Source organism: Salvelinus fontinalis, chromosome 28, assembly GCF_029448725.1.
Source record: "Salvelinus fontinalis isolate EN_2023a chromosome 28, ASM2944872v1, whole genome shotgun sequence".
NCBI lineage: Eukaryota > Metazoa > Chordata > Actinopteri > Salmoniformes > Salmonidae > Salvelinus > Salvelinus fontinalis.
The window spans coordinates 20,374,196-20,399,548 of NC_074692.1; the positions used below are offsets into that span (position 1 = coordinate 20,374,196).

At 50.0% G+C, this 25,353-nt stretch overlaps 1 protein-coding gene across 5 annotated transcripts in view; it reads right to left on the reverse strand.

The window, feature by feature from the left end:
* Nucleotides 1–25,353, reverse strand: part of LOC129826335 (probable E3 ubiquitin-protein ligase HECTD4) — a 73,484-nt gene that overhangs the window by 24,246 nt on the left and 23,885 nt on the right. For 2 of the 5 annotated variants that reach the window (XM_055886935.1, XM_055886934.1), the window contains exons 3-35: nt 23,870–23,959; nt 23,634–23,761; nt 18,477–18,585; nt 16,448–16,586; nt 16,165–16,335; nt 15,873–16,065; nt 13,347–13,508; nt 13,119–13,232; nt 12,873–13,013; nt 12,480–12,712; nt 12,255–12,397; nt 12,058–12,128; nt 11,833–11,938; nt 11,477–11,597; nt 11,214–11,342; nt 10,725–10,849; nt 10,312–10,465; nt 10,024–10,124; nt 9,670–9,874; nt 9,317–9,541; nt 9,030–9,193; nt 8,626–8,871; nt 8,315–8,507; nt 8,124–8,228; nt 7,948–8,036; nt 7,668–7,834; nt 1,844–1,979; nt 1,574–1,718; nt 1,290–1,456; nt 1,035–1,181; nt 685–869; nt 451–495; nt 57–210 (exon numbers count right to left, since the gene is read on the reverse strand). In XM_055886935.1, the coding sequence (XP_055742910.1) occupies nt 57–210; nt 451–495; nt 685–869; nt 1,035–1,181; nt 1,290–1,456; nt 1,574–1,718; nt 1,844–1,979; nt 7,668–7,834; nt 7,948–8,036; nt 8,124–8,228; nt 8,315–8,507; nt 8,626–8,871; nt 9,030–9,193; nt 9,317–9,541; nt 9,670–9,874; nt 10,024–10,124; nt 10,312–10,465; nt 10,725–10,849; nt 11,214–11,342; nt 11,477–11,597; nt 11,833–11,938; nt 12,058–12,128; nt 12,255–12,397; nt 12,480–12,712; nt 12,873–13,013; nt 13,119–13,232; nt 13,347–13,508; nt 15,873–16,065; nt 16,165–16,335; nt 16,448–16,586; nt 18,477–18,585; nt 23,634–23,761; nt 23,870–23,959 (4,803 nt within the window). The remainder of the gene's footprint in view (nt 1–56; nt 211–450; nt 496–684; nt 870–1,034; nt 1,182–1,289; nt 1,457–1,573; nt 1,719–1,843; nt 1,980–7,667; nt 7,835–7,947; nt 8,037–8,123; nt 8,229–8,314; nt 8,508–8,625; nt 8,872–9,029; nt 9,194–9,316; nt 9,542–9,669; nt 9,875–10,023; nt 10,125–10,311; nt 10,466–10,724; nt 10,850–11,213; nt 11,343–11,476; nt 11,598–11,832; nt 11,939–12,057; nt 12,129–12,254; nt 12,398–12,479; nt 12,713–12,872; nt 13,014–13,118; nt 13,233–13,346; nt 13,509–15,872; nt 16,066–16,164; nt 16,336–16,447; nt 16,587–18,476; nt 18,586–23,633; nt 23,762–23,869; nt 23,960–25,353) is intronic. The other 3 variants (XM_055886937.1, XM_055886939.1, XM_055886938.1) reach the window with 3 other exon arrangements.

The window sequence follows — 25,353 nt, forward strand, 5'->3', positions numbered from 1 at the left end:
CCTCATGTTGATAGGAGTTTGTTTAAGGTGTTGTCCTGTTGTCTGGTGGTGTTTACCTGGACAGGTCGTTGAGCAGGCTGAGGACATCTTGCAGGGCGTCGTTCCCTGCTGCCTGGTTCCCACAGCACTCTGTGGCTCTGGCCAGGTGGTTGGTCAGCAGGCTGGATACCTGCCGGGCCAGACCCGAGTGCACCGCATCTGTAGAACCACCTTTAGAAAGGGGTAGAGGGATTTCTGTAGTAGCTAGAATCACCACACACGGATTATTATTGTAAAAAAACACTGATGTGAGGTTGCATCTTAAAGTCTGATTATCTGTATTCAAAGGTCCTCAAAGATGAAGTCATACTTATGTTTCTGAACATAAGCTATTTTAAATCCACCCATCTTTAACCTGGTTTCTGAATTAGTAACCTAATTCAACTTTTGCCAAGCTTGTCTAACTTTTACCTCCAACTATTCTTCTGCATCTTGTCCTCACTTTGATAGTAGACCCTGAGGACATTAAGACCGTCTTTCAAACCTTCCTCTTCAGCTAAAGGCACAGTGCAATATCAAGATATTGGAAACTGAAATGTTCTTACATGTTCTGCTTGAGTGCTGAAGTTCTCTTAATTTCTTGGAGTGAGCTACCTGCTTCACAAGCTGATAAGTCCCCCACCATCAAAAAACTATATTGCATACCTTCCACCTTCTCCCACTCAATGCAGCGGTTGGCCAGCACCTGGAAGGCAGCCCAGGCCATGGTGGCCACCTTCTGCTTCTTGGTTTGCTTCTCATTGGAGCTGCAGTCCCTCTGGCCACTCAGGCTGCACAGGCGGTCCATCAGATGGACCAGACCACTGCGCACCAGGCACTGCTCCTCACTCCTACAGGAACACAGGACCACACGGGTTGGGGTTTGGAGGATGGCAATTATTGGAAGTCAGGCATTTTTGGGTGCCAGGAGAATGAGTTAAGTTGTTTGTTACAAAAGCAGTTACAAAACAGTTTCCCAAGAGTAGCATGAGGTAGAAGGAGAATCATTTTCTTGCCTGGTATAGGGGATGGTGCAGAGCATGCCGATACTGTTAGCACAAGCGATGGGGTAGCGCGCACATAGTGACACTACAGACGTCATGGTCTCCCCAAAGGCCTCCTGCACCTGCTCCACCATTCCCCCACAGGACAGCTCCTCGATCCTGCAGAGGACACACACAGATACACATACATTTAGAAAACAACATTTTCTTTCAGAATGTTAATTGATGGTAGGTTTGTGTGTGAGTGTGTCTGTGTACATCCCTTACCTGGGCCCTCCCTGCAGCACCATGGTAACAGGGCCCACCAGATGAGTGACCCCGCCCACCCTGACTGCGGCGGTGAGCAGCTCCCTCATGTGAACCAAGGCCTGCTTCCTCGTGCTGCCCCGCCTCCACCGTGTCTGAGCCGCAGACAGGAAACTGCTGCTGGACACCTGGAGGAGGAAGAATTAGGGTAAAATATGAGTAGACTCATCTTCTCTAATCATTTGGCACCAAAAACAATTACAGTGTGTATGTGCAGTGACTTTGTGACGGAGGGCTGGACTTACTGACTGGTCGGGCGTGGTCCCAATGAAGGCAAAGAGCTGTCCCAGCAGCACACTGTACGTTGGCTTGTCCCGGCAGTCCTCCATGGCTAGAGACTGCAGCAGTGTGAAGGAGCTGCTGCGGTGACTGGTAGGGTGGTGTCGCCTCCTACAGTAGGGGTGGACAACAAAGTGGAGGGGTGAGTACTCTCTCCATTCATCATCAACTTAGTGTAGTTACGCTTGTAATCCACTTTCTTGGTGTCATCAAAAACAGTTCAGTGTACAGAGAACCTTTGGCTGCTGTGTGTGAACTCCAGGTCCTGGTTGGCAATCATTTCCAGGTCGGAGGGTGCAGACATGCTGCGCAGGAAGACTGGCTGCTTCACCCCGGGGACCACCGTCTTAGTGTCTGACACAGACTTACAGGCTGCAACAACAAAAAGCCAGTATCGGTTACCTCTATTTCATCATACTACATGCAGGCAGTCAAAGTAAATCAGGGAGGGCTATAGAGGAGCAGGTGTAAGCTATAGTAGTCTAGCGAGATGCAGTAGGCTGGGTAGGTGCAGTAGGCTGGGGAGGTGCAGTAGACTGGGGAGGTGCAGTAGGTTGGGGAGGTGCAGTAGGCTAGCGAGGTGTAGGATGGGGAGGTGCAGTAGGCTGGGGAGGTGCAGTGGGATGGGTAGGTGCAGGTTGGGGAGGTGTAGTAGGTTGGGGAGGTGCAGTAGGCTGGGGAGGTTCAGTAGGTTGGGGAGGTGTAGTAGGCTGGGGAGGTGCAGTAGGTTGGGGAGGTGCAGTAGGCTGGGGAGGTGCAGTAGGCTGGGGAGGTGCAGTAGGCTGGGGAGGTGCAGTAGGCTGGGGAGGTGCAGTAGGTTGGGGTGGTGAAGTAGGCTGGGTAGGTGGAGTAGGTTGGGGAGGTGCAGTAGGCTGGGGAGGTGTAGTAGGTTGGGGAGGTGCAGTAGGTTGGGGAGGTGCAGTAGACTGGGGAGGTGCAGTAGGCTGGGGAGGTGCAGTGGGATGGGGAGGTGCAGGTTGGGGAGGTGTAGTAGGTTGGGGAGGTGCAGTAGGCTGGGGAGGTTCAGTAGGTTGGGGAGGTATAGTAGGCTGGGGAGGTGCAGTAGGCTGGGGAGGTGCAGTAAGTTAAGGGAATTGCAGTAGTTTGGGGAGGTGAAGTAGGCTGGGGAGGTGGAGTAGGTTGTGGAGGTGCAGTAGGTTGGGGAGGTGTAGTAAGTTGGGGAGGTGCAGTAGGTTGGGGAGGTGCAGTAGGCTGGGGAGGTGCAGTAGGCTGGGGAGGTACAGTAGGTTGGGGAGGTGTAGTAGGTTTGGGAGGTGCAGTAGGCTGGGGAGGTGCAGTAGGTTGGGGAGGTGCAGTAGGCTGGGGAGGTCGAGTAGGGTGGGGAGGTGTAGTAGGATGGGGAGGTGCAGTAGGTTGGGGAGGTGCAGTAGACTAGGGAGGTGCAGGTTGGGGAGGTGCAGTAGACTGGGGAGGTGCAGGTTGGGGAGGTGTAATAGGTTGGGGAGGTGCAGTAGGCTGGGGAGGTGCAGTAGGTTGGGGAGGTGCAGTAGGCTGGGGAGGTGGAGTAGGTGGGGAGGTGTAGTAGGCTGGGGAGGTGCAGTAGGCTGGGAGGTGCAGGTTGGGGAGGTGCAGTAGGTTGGGGAGGTCCAGTAGGTTGGGGAGGTGAAGTAGGTTGGGGAGGTGCAGTAGACTGGGGAGGTGCAGTAGGCTGGGGAGGTGCAGTAGGCTGGGGAGGTGCAGGTTGGGGAGGTGCAGTAGGCTGGGGAGGTGCAGTAGCTGGGGTGGTGCAGGTTGGGGAGGTGCAGTAGGTTGAGGAGGTGCAGCAGGTTGGGGAGGTGTAGTAGGTTGGGGATGTGCAGTAGGCTGGGGAGGTGCAGTAGGTTGGGGAGGTGGAGTAGGGTGGGGAGGTGTAGTAGGCTGGGGAGGTGCAGTAGGTTGGGGAGGTGCAGTAGGCTGGGGAGGTGCAGTAGGCTGGGGAGGTGCAGTAGGTTGGGGAGGTGCAGTAGATTGTTGAGGTGCAGTAAGCTGGGGAGGTGCAGGTTGGGGAGGTGCAGTAGGTTGGGGAGGTGCAGTAGGCTGGGGAGGTGCAGTAGGTTGGAGAGGTGGAGTAGGGTGGGGATGTGTAGTAGGCTGGGGAGGTGCAGTAGGTTGGGGAGGTGCAGTAGGCTGGGGAGCTGCAGGTTGGGGAGGTGCAGTAGGTTGGGGAGGTGTAGTAGGTTGGGGATGTGCAGTAGGCTGGGGAGGTGCAGTAGGTTGGGGAGGTGGAGTAGGGTGGGGAGGTGTAGTGGGCTGGGGAGGTGTAGTAGGCTGGGGAGGTGCAGTAGGCTGGGGAGGTGCAGTAGGCTGGGGAGGTGCAGGTTGGGGAGGTGCAGTGGGATGGGGATGTGCGGGTTGGGGAGGTGCAATAGGCTGGGGAGGTGCAGGTTGGGTAGGTGCAGTAGGTTGGGGAGGTGCAGTAGCTGTGGAGGTGCAGTGGGTTGGGGAGGTGCAGTAGGCTGGGGAGGTGCAGGTTGGGGAGGTGCAGTAGGTTGGGGAGGTGTAGTAGGTTGGGGATGTGCAGTAGGCTGGGGAGGTGCAGTAGGTTGGGGAGGTGGAGTAGGGTGGGGAGGTGTAGTGGGCTGGGGAGGTGTAGTAGGCTGGGGAGGTGCAGTAGGCTGGGGAGGTGCAGTAGGCTGGGGAGGTGCAGGTTGGGGAGGTGCAGTGGGATGGGGATGTGCGGGTTGGGGAGGTGCAATAGGCTGGGGAGGTGCAGGTTGGGTAGGTGCAGTAGGTTGGGGAGGTGCAGTAGCTGTGGAGGTGCAGTGGGTTGGGGAGGTGCAGTAGGCTGGGGAGGTGCAGTAGGTTGGGGTGGTGAAGTAGGCTGGGTAGGTGGAGTAGGTTGGGGAGGTGCAGTAGGCTGGGGAGGTGTAGTAGGTTGGGGAGGTGCAGTAGGTTGGGGAGGTGCAGTAGACTGGGGAGGTGCAGTAGGCTGGGGAGGTGCAGTGGGATGGGGAGGTGCAGGTTGGGGAGGTGTAGTAGGTTGGGGAGGTGCAGTAGGCTGGGGAGGTTCAGTAGGTTGGGGAGGTATAGTAGGCTGGGGAGGTGCAGTAGGCTGGGGAGGTGCAGTAAGTTAAGGGAATTGCAGTAGGTTGGGGAGGTGAAGTAGGCTGGGGAGGTGGAGTAGGTTGGGGAGGTGCAGTAGACTGGGGAGGTGCAGGTTGGGGAGGTGTAATAGGTTGGGGAGGTGCAGTGGGCTGGGGAGGTGCAGTAGGTTGGGGAGGTGCAGTAGGCTGGGGAGGTGGAGTAGGTGGGGAGGTGTAGTAGGCTGGGGAGGTGCAGGTTGGGGAGGTGCAGTAGGCTGGGAGGTGCAGGTTGGGGAGGTGCAGTAGGTTGGGGAGTTCCAGTAGGTTGGGGAGGTGCAGTAGACTGGGGAGGTGCAGTAGGCTGGGGAGGTGCAGTAGGCTGGGGAGGTGCAGGTTGGGGAGGTGCAGTAGGCTGGGGAGGTGCAGTAGCTGGGGTGGTGCAGGTTGGGGAGGTGCAGTAGGTTGAGGAGGTGCAGCAGGTTGGGGAGGTGTAGTAGGTTGGGGATGTGCAGTAGGCTGGGGAGGTGCAGTAGGTTGGGGAGGTGGAGTAGGGTGGGGAGGTGTAGTAGGCTGGGGAGGTGCAGTAGGTTGGGGAGGTGCAGTAGGCTGGGGAGGTGCAGTAGGCTGGGGAGGTGCAGTAGGTTGGGGAGGTGCAGTAGGTTGTTGAGGTGCAGTAAGCTGGGGAGGTGCAGGTTGGGGAGGTGCAGTAGGTTGGGGAGGTGCAGTAGGCTGGGGAGGTGCAGTAGGTTGGGGAGGTGTAGTAGATTGGGGATGTGCAGTAGGCTAGGGGAGGTGCAGTAGGTTGGAGAGGTGGAGTAGGGTGGGGATGTGTAGTAGGCTGGGGAGGTGCAGTAGGTTGGGGAGGTGCAGTAGGCTGGGGAGGTGCAGGTTGGGGAGGTGCAGTAGGTTGGGGAGGTGTAGTAGGTTGGGGAGGTGGAGTAGGGTGGGGAGGTGTAGTGGGCTGGGGAGGTGTAGTAGGCTGGGGAGGTGCAGTAGGCTGGGGAGGTGCAGTAGGCTGGGGAGGTGCGGGTTGGGGAGGTGCAATAGGCTGGGGAGATGCAGGTTGGGTAGGTGCAGTAGGTTGGGGAGGTGCAGTAGCTGGGGAGGTGCAGTGGGTTGGGGAGGTGCAGTAGGTTGGGGAGGTGCAGGTTTGAGAGGTGTAGTAGGCTGGGGAGGTGCAGGTTGGGTAGGTGCAGTAGGTTGGGGAGGTGCAGTAGCTGGGGAGGTGCAGTGGGTTGGGGAGGTGCAGTAGGTTGGGGAGGTGCACGTTGGAGAGGTGTAGTAGGCTGGGGAGGTGAAGTAGGTTGGGGAGGTGCAGTAGGCTGGGGAGGTGCAGTAGGCTGGGGAGGTACAGTAGGTTGGGGAGGTGTAGTAGGTTTGGGAGGTGCAGTAGGCTGGGGAGGTGCAGTAGGTTGGGGAGGTGCAGTAGGCTGGGGAGGTCGAGTAGGGTGGGGAGGTGTAGTAGGCTGGGGAGGTGCAGTAGGTTGGGGAGGTGCAGTAGACTGGGGAGGTGCAGGTTGGGGAGGTGCAGTAGACTGGGGAGGTGCAGGTTGGGGAGGTGCAGGTTGGGGAGGTGCAGTAGGTTGGGGAATTGCAGTAGGTTGGGGAGGTGAAGTAGGCTGGGGAGATGCAGTAGGTTGGGGAGGTGCAGTAAGCTGGGGAGGGGCAGTAGGCTGGGGAGGTGCAGGTTGGGGAGGTGCAGTAGGTTGGGGAATTGCAGTAGGTTGGGGAGGTGAAGTAGGCTGGGGAGGTGCAGTAGGTTGGGGAGGTACAGTAAGCTGGGGAGGTGCAGTTTGGGGAGGTGCAGTAGGTTGCGGAGGTGCAGTAGGTTGAGGAGGTGCAGCAGGTTGGGGAGGTGTAGTAGGTTGGGGATGTGCAGTAGGCTGGGGAGGTGCAGTAGTTTGGGGAGGTGGAGTAGGGTGGGGAGGTGTAGTAGGCTGGGGAGGTGCAGTAGGTTGGGGAGGTGCAGTAGGCTGGGGAGGTGCAGTAGGCTGGGGAGGTGCAGTAGGTTGGGGAGGTGCAGTAGGTTGTTGAGGTGCAGTAGCTGGGGAGGTGCAGGTTGGGGAGGTGCAGTAGGTTGGGGAGGTGCAGTAGGTTGGGGAGGTGCAGTAGGTTGGGGAGGTGCAGTAGGCTGGGGAGGTGCAGTAGGCTGGGGAGGTGCAGTAGGTTGGGGAGGTGCAGTAGGTTGTTGAGGTGCAGTAGCTGGGGAGGTGCAGGTTGGGGAGGTGCAGTAGGTTGGGGAGGTGCAGTAGGCTGGGGAGGTGCAGTAGGTTGGGGAGGTGTAGTAGATTGGGGATGTGCAGTAGGCTGGGGAGGTGCAGTAGGGTGGGGATGTGTAGTAGACTGGGGAGGTGCAGTAGGTTGGGGAGGTGCAGTAGGCTGGGGAGGTGCAGGTTGGGGAGGTGCAGTAGGTTGGGGAGGTGTAGTAGGTTGGGGATGTGCAGTAGGCTGGGGAGGTGCAGTAGGTTGGGGAGGTGGAGTAGGGTGGGGAGGTGTAGTAGGCTGGGGAGGTGCAGTAGGTTGGGGAGGTGCAGTAGGCTGGGGAGGTGCAGGTTGGGGAGGTGCAGTGGGATGGGGAGGTGCGGGTTGGGGAGGTGCAATAGGCTGGGGAGGTGCAGGTTGGGTAGGTGCAGTAGGTTGGGGAGGTGCAGTAGCTGGGGAGGTGCAGTGGGTTGGGGAGGTGCAGTAGGTTGGGGAGGTGCAGGTTGGAGAGGTGTAGTAGGCTGGGGAGGTGCAGGTTGGGTAGGTGCAGTAGGTTGGGGAGGTGCAGTAGCTGGGGAGGTGCAGTGGGTTGGGGAGGTGCAGTAGGTTGGGGAGGTGCAGGTTGGAGAGGTGTAGTAGGCTGGGGAGGTGCAGTAGCTGGGGAGGTGCAGGTTGGGTAGGTGCAGTAGGTTGGGGAGGTGCAGTAGCTGGGGAGGTGCAGTGGGTTGGGGAGGTGGAGTAGGTTGGGGAGGTGAAGTAGGTTGGGGAGGTGCAGTAGGTTGGGGAGGTGCAGTAGGCTGGGGTATAATGTAGGAAGGTGTAAGCTGAGTTGTACCTGGCGTGCCAGCAGGCGTGGTGTTCAGGCTCCTGCAGTGAGGAGCGATGGTGACGTGGAGCAGCAGCTCTGTGCGGTTCATCAGGCTCTTCACCAGGGCTTTGGTTTTGGTCAGCGGCACAGCACCTTTTAGGTGGACAGAGTTCACCTCCTGGAAGAACTTCTCCCTGTGGACAAATTCAGATGATCACAAACCAGAAGACAACATGGAGTCTTCGAAAGCAGTGTAGATGTTACCTCATCTGTCAACATCTGTATTGTCACGTCGCTCTTCTCTTACCTCAGCGTGAGGACAACGTTTTCCAAATCACTGCAGTCCAGTGGGACCTCTTTTAGTGAACACAGCAATTCTAGTTCCTTCATTTTGTTCTGGGGAAACAAAAACAAATTATGTGAGCTGAACAGTGAACAATTTTAAGAGAATCTGTGGAGAATTAGAGGTAGAGGGATGTGTACCTCAAAGAAGTGGTAGTCATGGAAGAATGGAGCATTGTTCTCGAGCTTTCCCTGCTGAGCTTCCTCCACCTCGTTCTGCCACTTCTGTTCCAGCTCTGCTACACTCTGAGGGGGGGGGGGGGCAACAGACAAAGTTATACACACATACACACACTTGGAGAGGGAAAAGCTGAACTGTGCCACTTGTGTACCTGCAGCTGGCGCTCCATGGCGTTGATCTTCTTGAAAGTCTCGGCCATGATCTTACAGAGTAGGTCGTACTCCTCAGCGTGCTCCTCGCGGTACTGGAAGTTGACGAGCGACTGGAGAGCATCCACCAGCGTCAGGTGTTTTATCACACACGACACTATGACCTCCTCCATAACGTCTGGCCTGATCACCTCCCTGACACGGGCAAGTCAAAGAGAAACGGGGAGGAAAAGAAAGACAGTAATGACTGGTTAAAATTGAATTAGGATGGCAGTTGTGCAAGCCTGCCGTATATATCGTCACCCCTTCTCACTTGATGCTGGGACGGAACTGTGGTCGCCCCCTGCCGGACACCTCTCGTAGCCGGCCCATGATTCCTGGAGGCAGGCGGATACGGGGCAGGTCAAAGTAGGCCCCAGGCATGGGGCCCGGGGGAGGGATGAGGACATCAGAGGGGTAGGTGAACTCCTGGTCCTCCTCGATGGTGAGGGGTAAGGGTGAGGGGCTGGGGGTGAGGGCTGGAGAGAGGGCACCATTAGCCTCCACCTGCCATTGGCACCTGAAGGAAACACAAAACAGATAGTCTCTGCTGTGTCACACGTCATTTGACTAATTTATTCTTATAACAGTGGTTATACGACTGTGCTTCTACATTGCAGTGCATTTGCGCTATCTATAGGATGTGCTCTGTATCATTCTCCATTTATGCTGTGTCACCTTTGGAGCAGCTTGGAGCAGAGCAGGTCATGGCAAGCGTCCTCCTCACGGGTTACTTCAGGTCCGTTGTAGAGGATGCGGAGCATGGAGCAGGCTAGTACAGACAGACCCAACGCCAGGTCTGCCAGGAAGGGGAGACCCCCAGAGACATCCTCCGATGACTCCTGGAGTGGGAAAACAGAGACAGTTCAATGTAACACTGTAACAACGTCTGGGTGTGTATGTCCAACATGGCAGCAACATGCCAGAACTCATGCGGTATTTTACAACTTCACAGCTGTGTGTACCTGAGCTCGGACAGTGCAGGAGAACCCCCACATGGCTTTGTCTGGGGTGTTGTGCTCGCGCCCACTCCTCATCTCAAAGGAGAATGTCACTGTGTCCCCCTCCACCTTGACCAGGTCTTTGGGCCAACCTGTCCCTAGGACACTGCGACTGCCATAGCCCAGAGTGTTGCCTCCATACTCAGTCACCTTGCGACTGTTAGTGTTGGGCCCGGCATACATCACCAACTGGAACATCAGAGAGAAAAGATCAAGTAAATACTCTTCCTCATAGAGCTTTGCAATACTTCACATGTTATGCCATAACTTTACCAAGGAAATATGATGTGGGGTGTAGAGGTGCAGGGATTGGTCACCTTGTCGTAGTCGTACTGTGAGGAGCAGCGGGAGTCGAAGCGCAGGTAAAGGCAGCGTGCTCCTGGAATGTGTACCGTCTCTTTGAACTTATAGTTGTCTCGCACCGGGTGGACCGTCTCCACCGTCTTCCCAGCAGCCCACGGCGCAGGGATCTTCAGGCCTGTTAGGAAGCCTGGCTCCTCCCGCTCATCTAGGATTCTAAAGCTGGAGAAGGACAGACCGTCATCGGCGACAGAGAAAGTCGTCAGGGACAGAGGAACAGTCGTCAGGGACAGATACACAAACACACTTGGAAAACCAGGCTTATGGTCCTGATAAACCTGGCCTACACAGACGACCGTGTGTGCACTTACCTGTCATCAGCAGCAGCAGGCGTCTTTTGGCCCAGCGGCCCTCCAACCAATGGAGTGCTGTCAGTGAAGAGAGGAGACTGGGTCTTGAGCAGCAGAGCAGTCTGGGAAATGACCAGAGGAAACCCATATAAATACATACTCATTCTCCTTCCAAATTATCATCAACCTTCATTTAACAATCACCATATCTCTACCCATATTCCACCACAGAAACTAGAGATGACGGCCACAAGTTCTAAACCAGAGAAGAATATCTGCATTGAGGTGAGACTGTTTGAGTGCCCCCACCTGGCTGGTGTAGAGGACTAGCTGCACTAGTTGGGGCATGAGGGCGTCGGCGAGCGCAAGTGTCTGCAGGTTGGGGTGCATCAGAGAGGTGAGCAGAACCGGCAGCAGGTGCCCCAGCATTGTAGCCTTGGTAATCTGCTCCAAGCCCCTCAGCCTGCGGCCCAGGAGGAGAGGAAGAGGGGAGAGGGGGAGAGAGGAAGAGTAGGGACAAGGAGGAGAGAGGAAGAGGAGGAAAGAGAATGAGAGAGAAATGTGAGATGAGAGGTATGTAGAAGAAGAGGCAGACAGAAAGGGAACATGCAGATACACAGGCAACAGGTTGAGGGCTAGGGGTAAGCAGACAACAGGTAAAATGACAGGTAGACAGGCAACAGGTAGACAGGTAAAGCAGAGAGGGTAGTGGTGATGGTCACCTGGTCTCTCGGTCGGTGATGTCACTGTTGATGAGGGCAGTGGTCACCTGTTGCAGGCTCTCCAGCACCTCGTCACACCCCACCAGTATCTTGGTGGCCAGCGACAGGATGCTGGTCTGCAGCTCCTGGGAACCACACACAGAAAAGGCAATGCTTCCGTAACAGTGCCTACTTGCTTACAACAGGAAAAACAACTACATGAATTCCAAAAAAATGTACAGTCGCAGCTATACTATGTGCCTGTGGGTAAGAAAACAAACACCCATAGAGAAAATCACTAAGAAAAAAGGGCTTACTGTTGAATATGCTAAATGGGGTGGCTATGCTGTGTCATGATTGAACATTTCCTTGCTCCATTGCTGCAGCAATTGAGGACCCGCTCAGAGAGAGAGAGAGGGAGAGCGCGAGAGATAGGAAGAGAAGAGAGGGGCGGACATATGGACTCCACATGGACAGACAGCAGTAGGGGTATTTAAAGGGGGTGTTTACCTGTACCTTCATTGTTTCCCCTTGTAGGGAGTTGTCACTGTCGTCGTTGTCATCGGGGCAGATCAGAACAGTGTTGCTAAGCAGGTGGTTCTGAATGGCCATGAGGTAGCGCAGGCTTGATGAGGCCACCTGGTAGAAGGGGAGGAGGGAAGTCAGTATGCAAGAGGCAACACACAATCTACTGCTGATTAGTCAACGGACGGTCTGACCAGACAAAGCCCAGTTGATCCTCGGTGTAGTTGAGCAGCGACAGAGACACATACTGGCACAGTGGAGAGAAGCTTCTGGAAGTCGTCCCTGGCGACAGTCTGACATTTGGTGATAAGACGGCAGGATTCACGGACAACGGTTTTCAGGATGCTGTGCAGGAGTTCATCACTGAGTCTGAAGGGGCAACACAGGAGAGAGATACTCAGACTGATTCAGCTGAACAACCCTCAAATACAGAGAGACAGAGTCATACTGCATTATTATTAATGGGATAGAACATTTTATGGCATCAGGTTACTCAGTGAAACCCTTTAGCTCTGGTTAGGGGAGGAATTGGGAGTTATTTTTCAAGCAGGAATGTATGAAATTGCAAAGTGTTGAGCAAATCTCTGCAATAGCTGTGCTCTACCTGTAGTGGTCATCTTCGTCACTCCCAAATCGATTTTTCTGCAGCTGGTCAGCCAGGTTGGTGAGGATGACATCACGGAGCTGAGACAGACCACTGTTCCTCTCCCCTAAAGATTCACAGACCACGTTCAGCGATTACATTGTACCAGATACAAGCCCTATACGAAGATGACTAGAATGTGTTAAGAGTGTACATAAAGCCCAATGAGTAGGTTGCAACTATCACCTTCTGTCAGGACCAGCTTCAGCAGGTTGTTGAGTTCAGACTCCCCCTGATACAAGGTATTCAAACCCGAGCTACAGAGAGGGAGAGATAGAGACCGAGACAGTAGATGTCAATCAAGGGACCGATAGTTGTCTCAGGTCTTTATGTGTGTCCTGTGTTTATGGTTATGGATTTGTGCTGTACTGAGTTGTGTTTACCTGATAGCCAGGCACACTTCTGCCTGGATCTCTGGTCCGATCTGATCCACCGGTGCCATGAGCAGCTGCCACAGGAGCAGACCTGAACGCCGCACGCTCTCCCTGTTCTGCTCCGACTGAGGGTTGAAGAACCTGAACACCACCTGAACGACAAACACCAACGTGTAAATATGAGTGATTTAGACGTCAGTTAGACTCCAGGCTGGATCTCCAGCTCCACCATACCTGGAACACCACCAGGATGCAGCGGATGATGCAGCTGTCCCCATTGACCATGGCTTTCTCCATGATGTCACATATGCTGCTGAAGTGGCGAGCATCGATGGGGTGCTGCTTGCCCAGGAGGGTGCCCAGGGGCAGGCTACTGCTGGCTGCCAGCAGGTTGAGCTGGTGGATGCACATAGCGCCCACATGGTGAAGCAGCTGGTTGATCACCTCACCGGTGGCCACGGTCTCCTCTGCAGCAGGGAGAAAGAGGAAGGGAGGGTAGTAACTACTAACTGCCTGATCTGACGTGAATGAAGAAGCTGGTTCAGACACTATTTAGCCTATGATTCTGCAGCACATCACTTGAGGTCTGCGTCGATTGACAAACAGGATTGGGGCTGTTTTGGTTACCTTTGGGTTCTTTGATGACATTGCTGACGCCAAGCCTATGGCACATGTGATGGAAGGCCTGGTTGCCAGGGTTACACCACTGGTCCATGTAGTCACTGGAGCAGGTCCAGATCAAGTTGTTGAGGGCGTCATAGCAGGCTCCTATAGCACATAGGAAAGGGTGCAGGGGTTACAACACAAATAAGTGCTGAACTTTATACATTTCAGCTCACACAGAAAAAAACTCATTCCTGAACAGGAGCTTACCTAGCCCTGCCACCTGGGCACCCCTGCCCAGAGAACTGCCAGGGGCATCAATGAGGTCTGCCCGGCTGCTGAACTGACCATCAGCTAGGTTGAACACCAGACTGGAGGAGAGGACTGATCAGAGAAAGAGAGGAAAGCAGTCAACAAACATGCCACTGACAGCAGAAAGAAAAGAGACTTAAAAACACAACAGAGATTCCCAGTGAAGATGAACATGTCTGCTCTTACTTTTCAGGGAGGACAGACCGCTGGTGCCTCCAAACAGGGAGCGTGTGGTAGAACTGCCAGACACGCCGGGCGGAGATGCCAGCATCACCAGAGAGGTCCCACACACATACATGGGCGTCTTCCTCAGTGTCTTCAGAGGGAGGCCACAGCTAGTGTTCACTGCTGTGGAAGAGGAGCAAAGACATGCTTCAACACACAACATAAATATACAGGACTAAGGGACGTGAAGTGTGAATCGCACAATGTGATGAGGATAATGGATTCAATCATCATTTTCACTGCCTGCTTATTACACATTTAATTAGATCTTATCTGTCGGAAAGATATCAGTTTGTCTCTGTGAATGGTTTGTCCTCTGACAAATCAACTGTACATTTCGGTGTTCCTCAAGGTTCCGTTTTAGGACCACTATTGTTTTCACTATATATTTTACCTCTTGGGGATGTCATTCGAAAACATAATGTTAACTTTCACTGCTATGCGGATGACACACAGCTGTACATTTCAATGAAACATGGTGAAGCCCCAAAATTGCCCTCGCTAGAAGCCTGTGTTTCAGACATAAGGAAGTGGATGGCTGAAAACGTTCTACTTTTAAACTCGGACAAAACAGAGATGCTTGTTCTAGGTCCCAAGAAACAAAGAGATCTTCTGTTAAATCTGACAATTAATCTTGATGGTTGTAAAGTCGTCTCAAATAAAACTGTGAAGGACCTCGGCGTTACTCTGGACACTGATCTCTCTTTTGACGAACAAATCAAGACTGCTTCAAGGACAGCTTTTTTCCATCTACGTAACATTGCAAACATCTGAAATGTTCTGTCCAAAAATGATGCAGAAAAATGTATCCATGCTTTTGTTGCTTCTAGGTTAGACTACTGCAATGCTCTACTTTCCGGCTACCCGGATAAAGCACTAAATAAACTTCAGTTAGTGCTAAATACTGCTGCTAGAATCCTGACTAGAACCAAAAAAATGTATCATATTACTCCAGTGCTAGCCTCCCTACACTGGCTTCCTGTTAAGGCAAGGGCTGATTTCAAGGTTTTACTGTTAACCTACAAAGCGTTACATGGGCTTGCTCCTACCTATCTTTCCGAGTTGGTCCTGCCGTACATACCTACATGTACGCTACGGTCACAAGACGCAGGCCTCCTAATTGTCCCTAGAATTTCTAAGCAAACAGCTGGAGGCAGGGCTTTCTCCTATAGATCTCCATTTTTATGGAATGGTCTGCCTACCCATGTGAGAGACTCGGTCTCAACCTTTAAGTCTTTATTGAAGACTCATCTCTTCAGTAGGTCCTATGATTGAGTGTAGTCTGGCCCAGGAGTGTGAAGTTGAAAGGAAAGGCTCTGGAGCAACGAACCGCCCTTGCTGTCTCTGCCTGCCTGGCAGATTCCCCTCTCTCCACTGGGATTCTCTGCCTCTAACCCTATTACAGGGGCTGAGTCACTGGCTTACTGGTGCTCTTTCATGCCGTCCCTAGGAGGGGTGCGTCACTTGAGTGGGTTGAGTCACTGACGTGATCTTCCTGTCTGGGTTGGCGCCCCCCTTTGGGTTGTGCCGTGGCGGAGATCTTTGTGGGCTATACTCGGCCTTGTCTCAGGATGATAAGTTGGTGGTTGAAGATATCCCTCTAGTGGTGTGGGGGCTGTGCCTTGGCAAAGTGGGTGGGGTTATATCCTTCCTGTTTGGCCCTGTCCGGGGGTATCATCGGATGGGGCCACAGTGTCTCCTGACCCCTCCTGTCTCAGCCTCCAGTATTTATGCTGCATTAGTTTAGGAGTCGGGGGGCTAGGGTCAGTTTGTTATATCTAGAGTACTTGTCCTGTCTTATCCGGTGTCCTGTGTGAATTTAAGTATGCTCTCTCTAATTCTCTCTTTCTCTCTTTCTTTCTCTCTCTCGGAGGACCTGAGCCCTAGGACCATGCCTCAGGATGACCTGACATGATGACTCCTTGGCTGTCCCCAGTCCACCTGGCATTGCTGCTGCTTCAGTTTCAACTGTTCTGCCTGTTCAACGGACGTGCTACCTGTCCCAGACCTGCTGTTTTCAACTCTCTAGAGAGCTCAGGAGCGGTAGAGATACTCTTAATGATCGGCTATGAAAAGCCACCTGAGATTTACTCCTGAGGTGCTGCACCCTCGACAACAACTTTGATTATTATTATTTGACCACGCTGGTCATCTATGAACATTTGAACATCTTGGCCATGTTCTGTTATAATCTCCACCCGGCACAGCCAGAAGAGGAATGGCCACCCCTCATAGCCTGGTTCCTCTCTGGGTTCCTTCCTAGGTTTTGGCCTTTCTAGGGAGTTTTTCCTAGCTACCGTGCTTCTACACCTGCATTGCTTGCTGTTTGGTGTTTTAGGCTGGGTTTCTGTACAGCACTTTGAGATATCAGCTGATGTACGAAGGGCTATATAAATACATTTGATTTAATTGAGTGTGAAACAATGTGTATATATATCTAAATAGTGTGAGTGTATTATGAGTATTGAGTGTGAGTGTGAGTATTACCGGACTGCTCCTCCTTGACAGTGTTGGAGATGGCAGAGCCGGTGAGAGCGGCCAGCGTGGCGGAGTGGGAGGCGCGGAAGCGCGACATGCGGCTCAGCAGCAGCTCGTTTAGACACTTGGAAGACTCGCCCTCCTTCCGTGTCAGGATCACCCTCTCCTGCAGGACGTCTGCCACACACAACCCAGTCTCCAGCTGCACCGGGGGGAGGAGGGACAGGGGGGTGAGAGAGGGGAACGAGGGAAGAGCTTTGCTAAGCATTGTTGAGAGGCTAGATGAAGCATGCTCACTTACCGACAGCTGAAAGACATCCATGAAGATGGAGTGGCCTTTCTGGGTCTTCTCGTTAAGGCTGGCGGGAGACCACACCCAGTACAGGTAGGTTCCATCTGAGCACAGGTGCAGCGTGGTCACGCTGCTGCCCACAGGGAAGTGGTGGGCTGGCATTGACACGATCTGGCACGCCTGAGACGGGTAGAAAGAGCACAGTCAGTCTTTTAGTGGAGATACACTACTGTGTAATTGAGTCATCAAGTGTGACGTCATGAAGTCTGTTACTAGATGCCAGCTGGCGTACCTGAAGGGTGAAGGGGTCGATGACGTGGCACAGCTGATGGGGCTTGAAATCAAAGGAGGCGGGGCGGTGGAGAAGGCGGCCGCTGCTGAACACCACCCAGCCCGCCTCAAACTCCTCATTCCGACAGTACACAAACCCCCTGCACAAACACAAAACCAGGCTCTCCATTTCCTACGAAATTTTGCTCAGAAAGTGAAATCAGAGGGGGATTTCCAGTAGGGTAGAAGAAGGGAACAGGAGGTGTTCCTGTGGTAAGGGTATTTTAGTGTGGCACTCTCACTTTTTGGGAGGGTAGAAATTGCAGATAGATTGTGGCTTCCATCAATGTAATTGTCTGCATAATTTCCAATCCCCCATTCATTTGTTTGTGTGTGTGTGTATATACACATATACACACACACATACAGCACCAGTCAAAAGTTTGGACACACCTACTCATTCAAGGTTTTTTCTTTATTTTACACATTGTAGAATAATAGTGACATCAAAACTATGAAATAACAAATATGGAATCATGTAGTAACCAAAAACATGTTAAACAAATCAAAATATATTTTAGAATTTTCGAGATTCTACAAAGTAGCCACCCTTTGCCTTGATGACAGTTTTGCATTCTCTCTACCAGATTCATGAGATAGTCACCTGGAATGCATTTCAATTAACAGGTGTGCCTTGTTAAAAGTTTCTCTCCTTCCTAATGCATTTGAGCCAATCAGTTGTGTTGTGACAAGGTAGGGGTGGTATACAGAAGATAGCCCTATTTTGGTAAACGACCAAGCCCATATTATGGAAAGAACAGCTCAAATAAGCAAAGAGAAACGACAGTCCATCATTACTTTAAGACATGAAGGTCAGTCAATGCGGAAAATTTCAAGAACTTTGAAAGTTTCTTCAAGTGCAGTCGTAAAAACCATCAAGCGCTATAATGAAACTGTCTCTCATGACGACAGCCACAGGAAAGGAAGACCCAGAGTTAACTCTGTTGCAGAGGATAAGTTTTTGATTTTTGGTTCTATCTGCCGTGTCTTTGTGAGACGCAGAGTAGGTGAACGGATGATCTCCGCATGTATGGTTCCCACCGTGAAGTATGGAGGAGGAGGGTGATGTTGTGGGGGTGCTTTGCTGGTGACACTGTTTGTTATTTATTTAGAATTCAAGGCACACTTAACCAGCATGGCTAACACAGCATTCTGCAGCGATACGCCTTCCCATCTGTTTTGCACTTAGTTTGACTATCATTTGTTTTTCAACAGGACAATGACCTAAAACACACCTCCAGGCTGTGAAAGGGAAATTTGACCAAGAAGGATAGTGATGGAGTGCTGCATCAAATGACCTGGCCTCCACAATCATCTGACCTCAACCCAATTGAGATGGTTTGAGATGAGTTGGACCGTAGAGTGAAGGAAAAGCAGCCAACAAGTGCTCAGCATATGTGGGAACTCATTCAAGATGGTTGGAAAAGCATTCCAGGTAAAGCTGGTTGAGAGAATGCCAAGTGTGCAAAGCTGTCATCAAGGCAAAGTGTGGCTACTTTGAAGAATCTCAAATATAAAATATAAAAGATATTTTGATTTGTTTAACACTTCTTTGGTTACTACATGACTCCATATGTGTTATTTCATAGTTTTGATTCACTATTATTCAACAATGCAGAACATTTAAAAAATAAAGAAAAACCCTTGTAGGTGTGTCCAAACTTTTGACTGGTAGTGTGTGCGTGTGTGTGTGTGTGTGTGTGTGTGTGTGTGTGTGTGTGTGTGTGTGTGTGTGTGTGTGTGTGTGTGTGTGTGTGTGTGTGTGTGTGTGTGTGTGTGTGTATATATATATACATACACTAATGGGCAACAACTCTTAGGCTTCTACTTCCAGCATATACATTCATTTTCCTCCCACTCTGCATTATCACTCTCTCCGCATTATCGTTACATCTGCATTGCCATTCCATCCACATTATCGATCTCTCTGCATTATCGCTCCCTCTGCATTATCGCTCCCTCTGCATATGAAAGCAGGGGTGCCATGTTACCTCAGTGTCCCGTGCAAACCGGAGCCCAGCTTGCTGATTCCTCTCCCAAAGGAGTTAGTGGTGTAGAGATAGAGCCCGTCTGTGGCCAGACAGCGCCCCAGGTCTGTGTCTGCAACAGCAGGGAAGGAGGAAGAGACGGAGTGGGAAACAGCAGAAGAGGGAGAAAAATGGAAGGAGGGGTAAAGAAACAGGGAAGGAGGGGAAAGAGTCAGGACAGTATAGAGAGCAAGGGACAACAACAGTGAAAGGGGTGAGGCAACAAGACGATGTCCATCCGTTTGCTTTCTCAAATCTTCCCGCCAGTGTGAGGAACCATGGTGCAGACAGCAGTGACAGTCATAGTATAGCCCTAATTGTCCGATTGATAATTTGTGTTTACATATACTAATAATAATAATAGTAATACACTACATGACCAAAAGCTTTTTAATTCTGTCATGGAAATAATTGTATTTCCTATTACCACGTCATATATTATTTCTATGCCTTTAGTTTTCCATGTGGGCAAATTCATCGATTAATTCTGTAAAGCTATCCAAGGACACCAATAAGGGTGTGTTTTAGGGAGGGATTTTGTTTTTTGTAGAATCCATTTCGTTTTCTCCCATACTTTTAAAATGTTCTTCACTATGAAGTTGTTAATGTTCTTAGCTTTATCCTTTGAAAATAGACACGTAAAAAGATTCTGGGGATGAGCATGCACATCTTCAATATGTACCCATTGCTCCTCTTCAGTACATTTAACTATATGTTGCAAGTAAAAGCCTTGGGTAGCGAGTTGATACAATTCCAAGTCTGGAAGGTTAAAACCACTCTCAGACTTAGGAAGATGTAAAACTTTCCTTTTTATTCTAGGAGTTTCTTTTACCTATTTAAAGACTTATGACCAAATATACTTTTGAAAAAAATGTCTTCGGTGGGGTAATTGCTATTACCGAAAATAAATCTAAAAACTTTGGGAGCCATGCCCTTCTAAAAAGGTTAATTCTACCTGTAAGATTTAAGGGAAAATTGTTCTATTTAAATAAATCTGTTGTTTTCATGTTGTTGAATAATGGGATAAAGTTATCTTCATATATTTGTTGTCCCTTAATAAGCATCTTAAGTACTGTATATGCCATCAAGCAGACACTTTTATCCAAAGTGACTTACAGTCATGCATGCAGACATTTTATGTACAGAAGGGTTAATTAAGTCCCCCAGCCAGCCAGTTCTAATACATTCTCTTGCTGCCATGTCTATGCCTCTCAACTGGCCTCCTATAGGGGGAGCTGCTGAGGTCATATAGCCTTACAGGGCTCTCCAAGGTCAGTCCATCGAGTGGAGGAAACAAGCCATCACCCTCTCTTCCTTTTTCGCCCCTTAACTTCAGCTAGTCACCACCCTGCCCTATAACCAACACATGATGCCATCCTCAGCAGCCTCAGCCAATGAGACAGAATGAAATCAGCATGATGACTCCATGTCTCCCTCTCTGGCTAAATGTTGGAGTTCTAACTGGCTGCAGACAAAGGACCAAATATAAAAGATCTAAAGAGGTGAACAGATAAATCATAATAAGAGGCTGCGAGGATTTTGAGGGCCAGCAGAGTCACCCCACTCCAACAAGACTTGTCAGTTAAAACACAAAATAAACATGTCTAGGCCTATTCACTACCTGTATCCACAAAAAAGGAAACACACCTAACTGCACATACAGAGCACTCCCATACAAATTATTCTATAATGGTACTGTGAGAAAGAATACTCAGACAGCCCAAAAATGACCCATAGTTCAATAGACCGGAATATCTTTTGAGCTTTCAAAAAAAGCAACCCCCCCCAAGGCCAATGGAGCTATTGTTCTCACATACATACTTTAAAAAAGCGTCAGTATAGAGACAAAGTATAATCGCAATTCAACGGCTCAAACACGAGACGTATGTGGCAGGGTCTACAGTCAATCACGGATTACAAAAAGAAAATCAGTCCCGTCGCGGACATCGACGTCTTGCTCCCAGACAAATTAAACAATTTCTTTGCTCGCTTTGAGGACAATACAGTGCCACTGACAAGGCCCGCTACCAAAGCCTCTCCTCCGTGGCCAACGTGAGTAAAACATTTAAACGTGTTAACCCTCGCAAGGCTGCTGGCCCAGACGGCATCCCTAGCCGCGTCCTCAGAGCATGCTCAGACCAGCTGGCTGCTTCAAGATGGCCACCATTGTTCCTGTACCCAAGAAAGCCAAGGTAACCAAACTAAATGACTATCGCCCCGTTGCACTCACTTCTGTCATCATGAAGTGCTTTGAGAGACTAGTCAAGGATCATATCACCTCCACCCTACCTGATACCCTAGACCCAATCCAATTTGCTTACCACTCCAATAGGTCCACTGATAATACAATCGCCATCATACTGCACACTGCCCTATCCCATCTGGACAAGAGGAATACCTATGTCAGAATGCTGTTCATTGACAATAACTCAGCATTTAACACCATTGTACCCTCCAAGCTCATCATTAAGCTCGAGACCCTGGGTCTCGACTCCGCCCTGTGCAACTGGGTCCTGGACATTCTGATGGGCCGCCCCCAGGTGGTGAAGGTAGTGTCATGACGTTGGGTTGGGGGTAGGTTTATGACAGTCATAAATAGCTCTTTCCCCCTTTTTATCTCCCCCTACTATAACTGATGTGACATAAGAAAACCCATTGGTTAACATAGAGATTCTGAGAACATCAGAAGTTGGGGGGGAAATGAACTATATTCTGGTAATCCGACCAACTGAACATATGCGGTGGTACTTTTAAGGTATATTATGTCAGTTCGGTTGCCCTCTGACACATTCTCATCAATGATAGAATGACAAACTCTACTGTGGAAAGTCTAAACGTCAGAGGTATCGGATTCACATGGAATTGTTGTTTAATTCAAATGTTTGAATATGAAATTATTTGTGAAGAGATTAAATGTAATTTTAGCTTCCAAATGAGAGATTTGGATTTTCATAAATTTGGGCTTCTGCTCAACTAGGGGCCCGCCCCTGTGAAGAGACATGGGTTATAAACTTTTCAGACACACCCCTCTCCCTCCACTATAAAAGCCATTGACAAAAATATAACTTCCTGTTCCGGGTACATTTAGGATGACGATCCAATGTCAGAATGGTTCAGATAATAACTACAGAACTAAGCCAACATCAGCATGGACTTTGGTTGCAAATGGTATGAACTTTGAACTCGTATTCACTACAGAAGTGATACCTCCTAGCCGTTGAGTTAGCAACAGCTGCTACAAACGCAGGTTAGGAAGGACAGTCAGAGTATCCCGTCTACTACACATCGACGCTACTCCAACGTATCCAGTGACCACCGGAGACATTCTTCAAAGGACAGAGGACTCGGTTTGGCAAGACGGCCTTCCATGTACCACCAACCTACTGAAGCGCAGCTCAGAGTAAATATTTATTGCATTTTCCTTTTTCAAATGGGCGGTAATTTAGAATGCATAAGATACTGTATTTACGATAGCACAGCTTCGGCCCTGTCCCAGTCTCCCGCAGTTTCACTAAAACTCAGCCCCTTTTCTTTGTGTAACAAGCTGTCATATCTATTCCGCCCGCTAGGGACGTTTTTCTTTATGACGGCACTTTGTAATCAAGTTATGATTTAATTGTGTATGTGTGTTTCTGTGTGATTAGTTAGGTATTTCGTAAATAAATAATTAAACCCAATTTTGTATTGCCGATTCAACTTGTTAGCTAGGATTCTTGCAGATAACAAAGGATTTACCACTTTCAGATGAGACTGCATAAAATGACAATTAATGTGACTGCTATGGATGTAAAATATTACTAAATCTTTAAGAGTTTATTCGGAAGATAACAGCTCTATAAATATTATTTTGTGGTGTCCCTCTCTAGTTAATTAATATTTACATGATTAGTTCAATCAGGTAATATTAATTACGGAGAAATTATTTTATAGAATAGCATGTCATAGCAATTAATCTGGCATAGTCAAAGACACGACAGTAGGAAACAACATCTCCACCCCGCTAATCCTCAACACTGGGGCCCCACAAGGGTGCTTTCTCAGCCCTCTCCTGTACTCCCTGTTCACCCATGAATGTGAGGCCAAGCACGCCTCCAACTCAATCATCAAGTTTGCAGACGACACAACAGTGGTAGGCCTTTTTACCAACAACGACGAGACGGCCTACAGGGAGGAAGTGAGGGCTCTCGGATTGTGGTGTCAGGAGAAAAACCTCTCACTCAACGTCAACAAAACAAAAGAAATGATCGTGGACTCCGCCATCCACATGACATTAGACATCGGGACATTAGTGGAGAAGGTGGAAAGTTTTAAGTTCCTTCTGCGTACACATCACGGACAAACTGAAATGGTCCACCCATACAGACAGCGTGGTGAAGAAGGCGCAACAGCTTACAAACTTTTACAAATGCACAATCGAGAGTATCCTGTCGGGCTGTATCACCGCCTGGTACGGCAACTGCACCGCCCTCAACCGCAAGGCTCTCCAGAGGGTGGTGCGGTCTGCACAACGCATCTGCGGGGGGCAAACTACCTGCCCTCCAGGACACCTACAGCACCCGATGTCACAGGAAGGCCAAAAAGATAATCAAAGACAACAACCACCCGATTCACTGCCTGTTCACCTTTTTACCATCCAGAAGGCGAGGTCAGTACAGGTTCATCAAAGCCGAGAGGCTGAAAAACAGCTTCTATCTCAAGGCCATCAGACTGTTAAAACAGCCATCACTAACATAGAGAGGCTGCTGCCAACATACAGACTCAATCTCTGGCCACCTAAATAAATGGACTTAATAAAGGTATCAGTAGTCACTTCAAATAACGCCACTTTAATAATGTTTACATATTCTACATTACTCATCTCATATGGATATACTGTATTATATACCATCTACTGCATCATGCCTATGCCGCACAGTCATCGCTCATCCATATATTTATATGTACAGATTCTTATTCATCCCTTTACACTTGTGTGTATACGGTAGTTGTTGTGACTTTGTTAGATTACTTGTTAGATATTACTTCATTGTCGGAACTAGAAGCACAAGCATTTCGCTACACTCGCATTAACATCTGCTTACCATGTGTATGTGACAATAAAATTTGATTTGATTTGATTACCTTTAGTCTCTGCCCCTCCATTGCTGCTGTCAGGTGTAGGCAGCATGTCCTCAAAGCCCCAGGAAACGCTGTGCTTGCCCCCGAGCAGACAGGACGGGGAGCCTGGCCCCCCCTCCAGCACTAGGAGTCTGGGTGGGACAGACAGGGAGAGAGAGAGGTCACAACCACGGCAAGACAGGGAAGGGACACAAGGGTGTCTCACCAAGCACATCCAGACATAAGGATACTAGACTCACTTGTAGAGCACATCAGCCACAGGGAGCTGGCCCAGGTCTGTCTGTTTCTGCAGCAGGTGAACAGTGTGGATAAAGGTCTTTAAGGACCCCCTGGAAACACAAAGCACATGTGTTAAACTAGGGAAATGGAGGGAGCGACAGTCAGTGCAGTTGAGAGGTCTCAGGTAGTTCTAGTTGTGTGCACTAGAGGGAATAATGTTCCACGCTTCAGCTGTGTCGTGTCTGTGTCTGTGTCTGTGTGTGTGTGTGTGTGTGTGTGTGTGTGTGTGTGTGTGTGTGTGTGTGTGTGTGTGTGTGTGTGTGTGTGTGTGTGTGTGTTGTGACGGCCCTGAATGCTTCTGAACCGTCTCAGTGCTTCTCCTTACAATAGGGCGCTTCCCCTTTAAATTCCCAATTAAATAGTGCTTCTCTTTCCAATAGGGCGCTTCCCCTTTAATTCCCAATTAAATAGCCAGCATCAGCTGAGCAAAAGTGGGGTTGTGATGGAGACGTGAATGAGGATGTGTTCAACCCTCAGTTCCTGAAGCTTCGCTATTCCGTTTGTTTTGTTGCCTGAAAGTGTGTTTTGTAGCCTAATAGCTAGTTTACCCAGGATCGGATCCAATCTTTGCGTCTGTGGACTACTTCTTCGTGGCCTTTTCTCCGCTGGAGATCTGTTGGCGGATTGGATTGTCTGACTGACCGACTGACTACAACCTTTTTGTACATGGTATTTCATTTGTTTTGGGGTGATGTATACTGTGATTTATGTAGTTAGTTGTAAGTGAGGCCGTATTAGTCTTTGATACGGTTTATAGTTGTGTTGTAAAATAAGTGTTATTTTGATTGTATGATTAATACTGGGTTTACGCTACGGACCAACATTGCGTGACTAAGGTCACTTGAGTCCCTGAACTTCTTTACCGGGCTGGACTCTTTTTAGGCCCGAGGTACAGGACATTTCTGGAGGAACCAGAGCTCTTTATTTGTTATATTGTTATGTGTGTGTGTGTGATCATTTATGTTGTTAATACAACCCACGCAAAAGAATACAGTTGTTTTTGAAGTTCTTTCCAATGTTTTAAGGGTTTATGAAAAGTGTATTTCCATCCTGACATTTACACAAGTCCTTTGTATTGGTGTAGACTTGACGGACCAGATGGGACTCATTCCCTCCCAAACCAAAAGGAAACCAATGTTTTCTCTGGTAGGCACAACCTACTTGGCACCCCTATAAATAATAACCTCAAGTCAAAACCGTTACAGTGTGTGTGTGTGTGTGTGTGCATGCTTCTAGGATAGTACAGTATAATATAATGTGTGTACTTTGACTCAGTGTTGTCCACATAGAATCATAGGATTTATAGAATATACATTGCATTCGGAAAGTATTCAGACCCCTTGACTTTTTCAAAATGTTCGTTTACAGTCTTATTCTAAAATTGATTAAATTTTGAAAATCCTCATCTACACACAATACCCCATAACGACAAAGCGAAAACAGG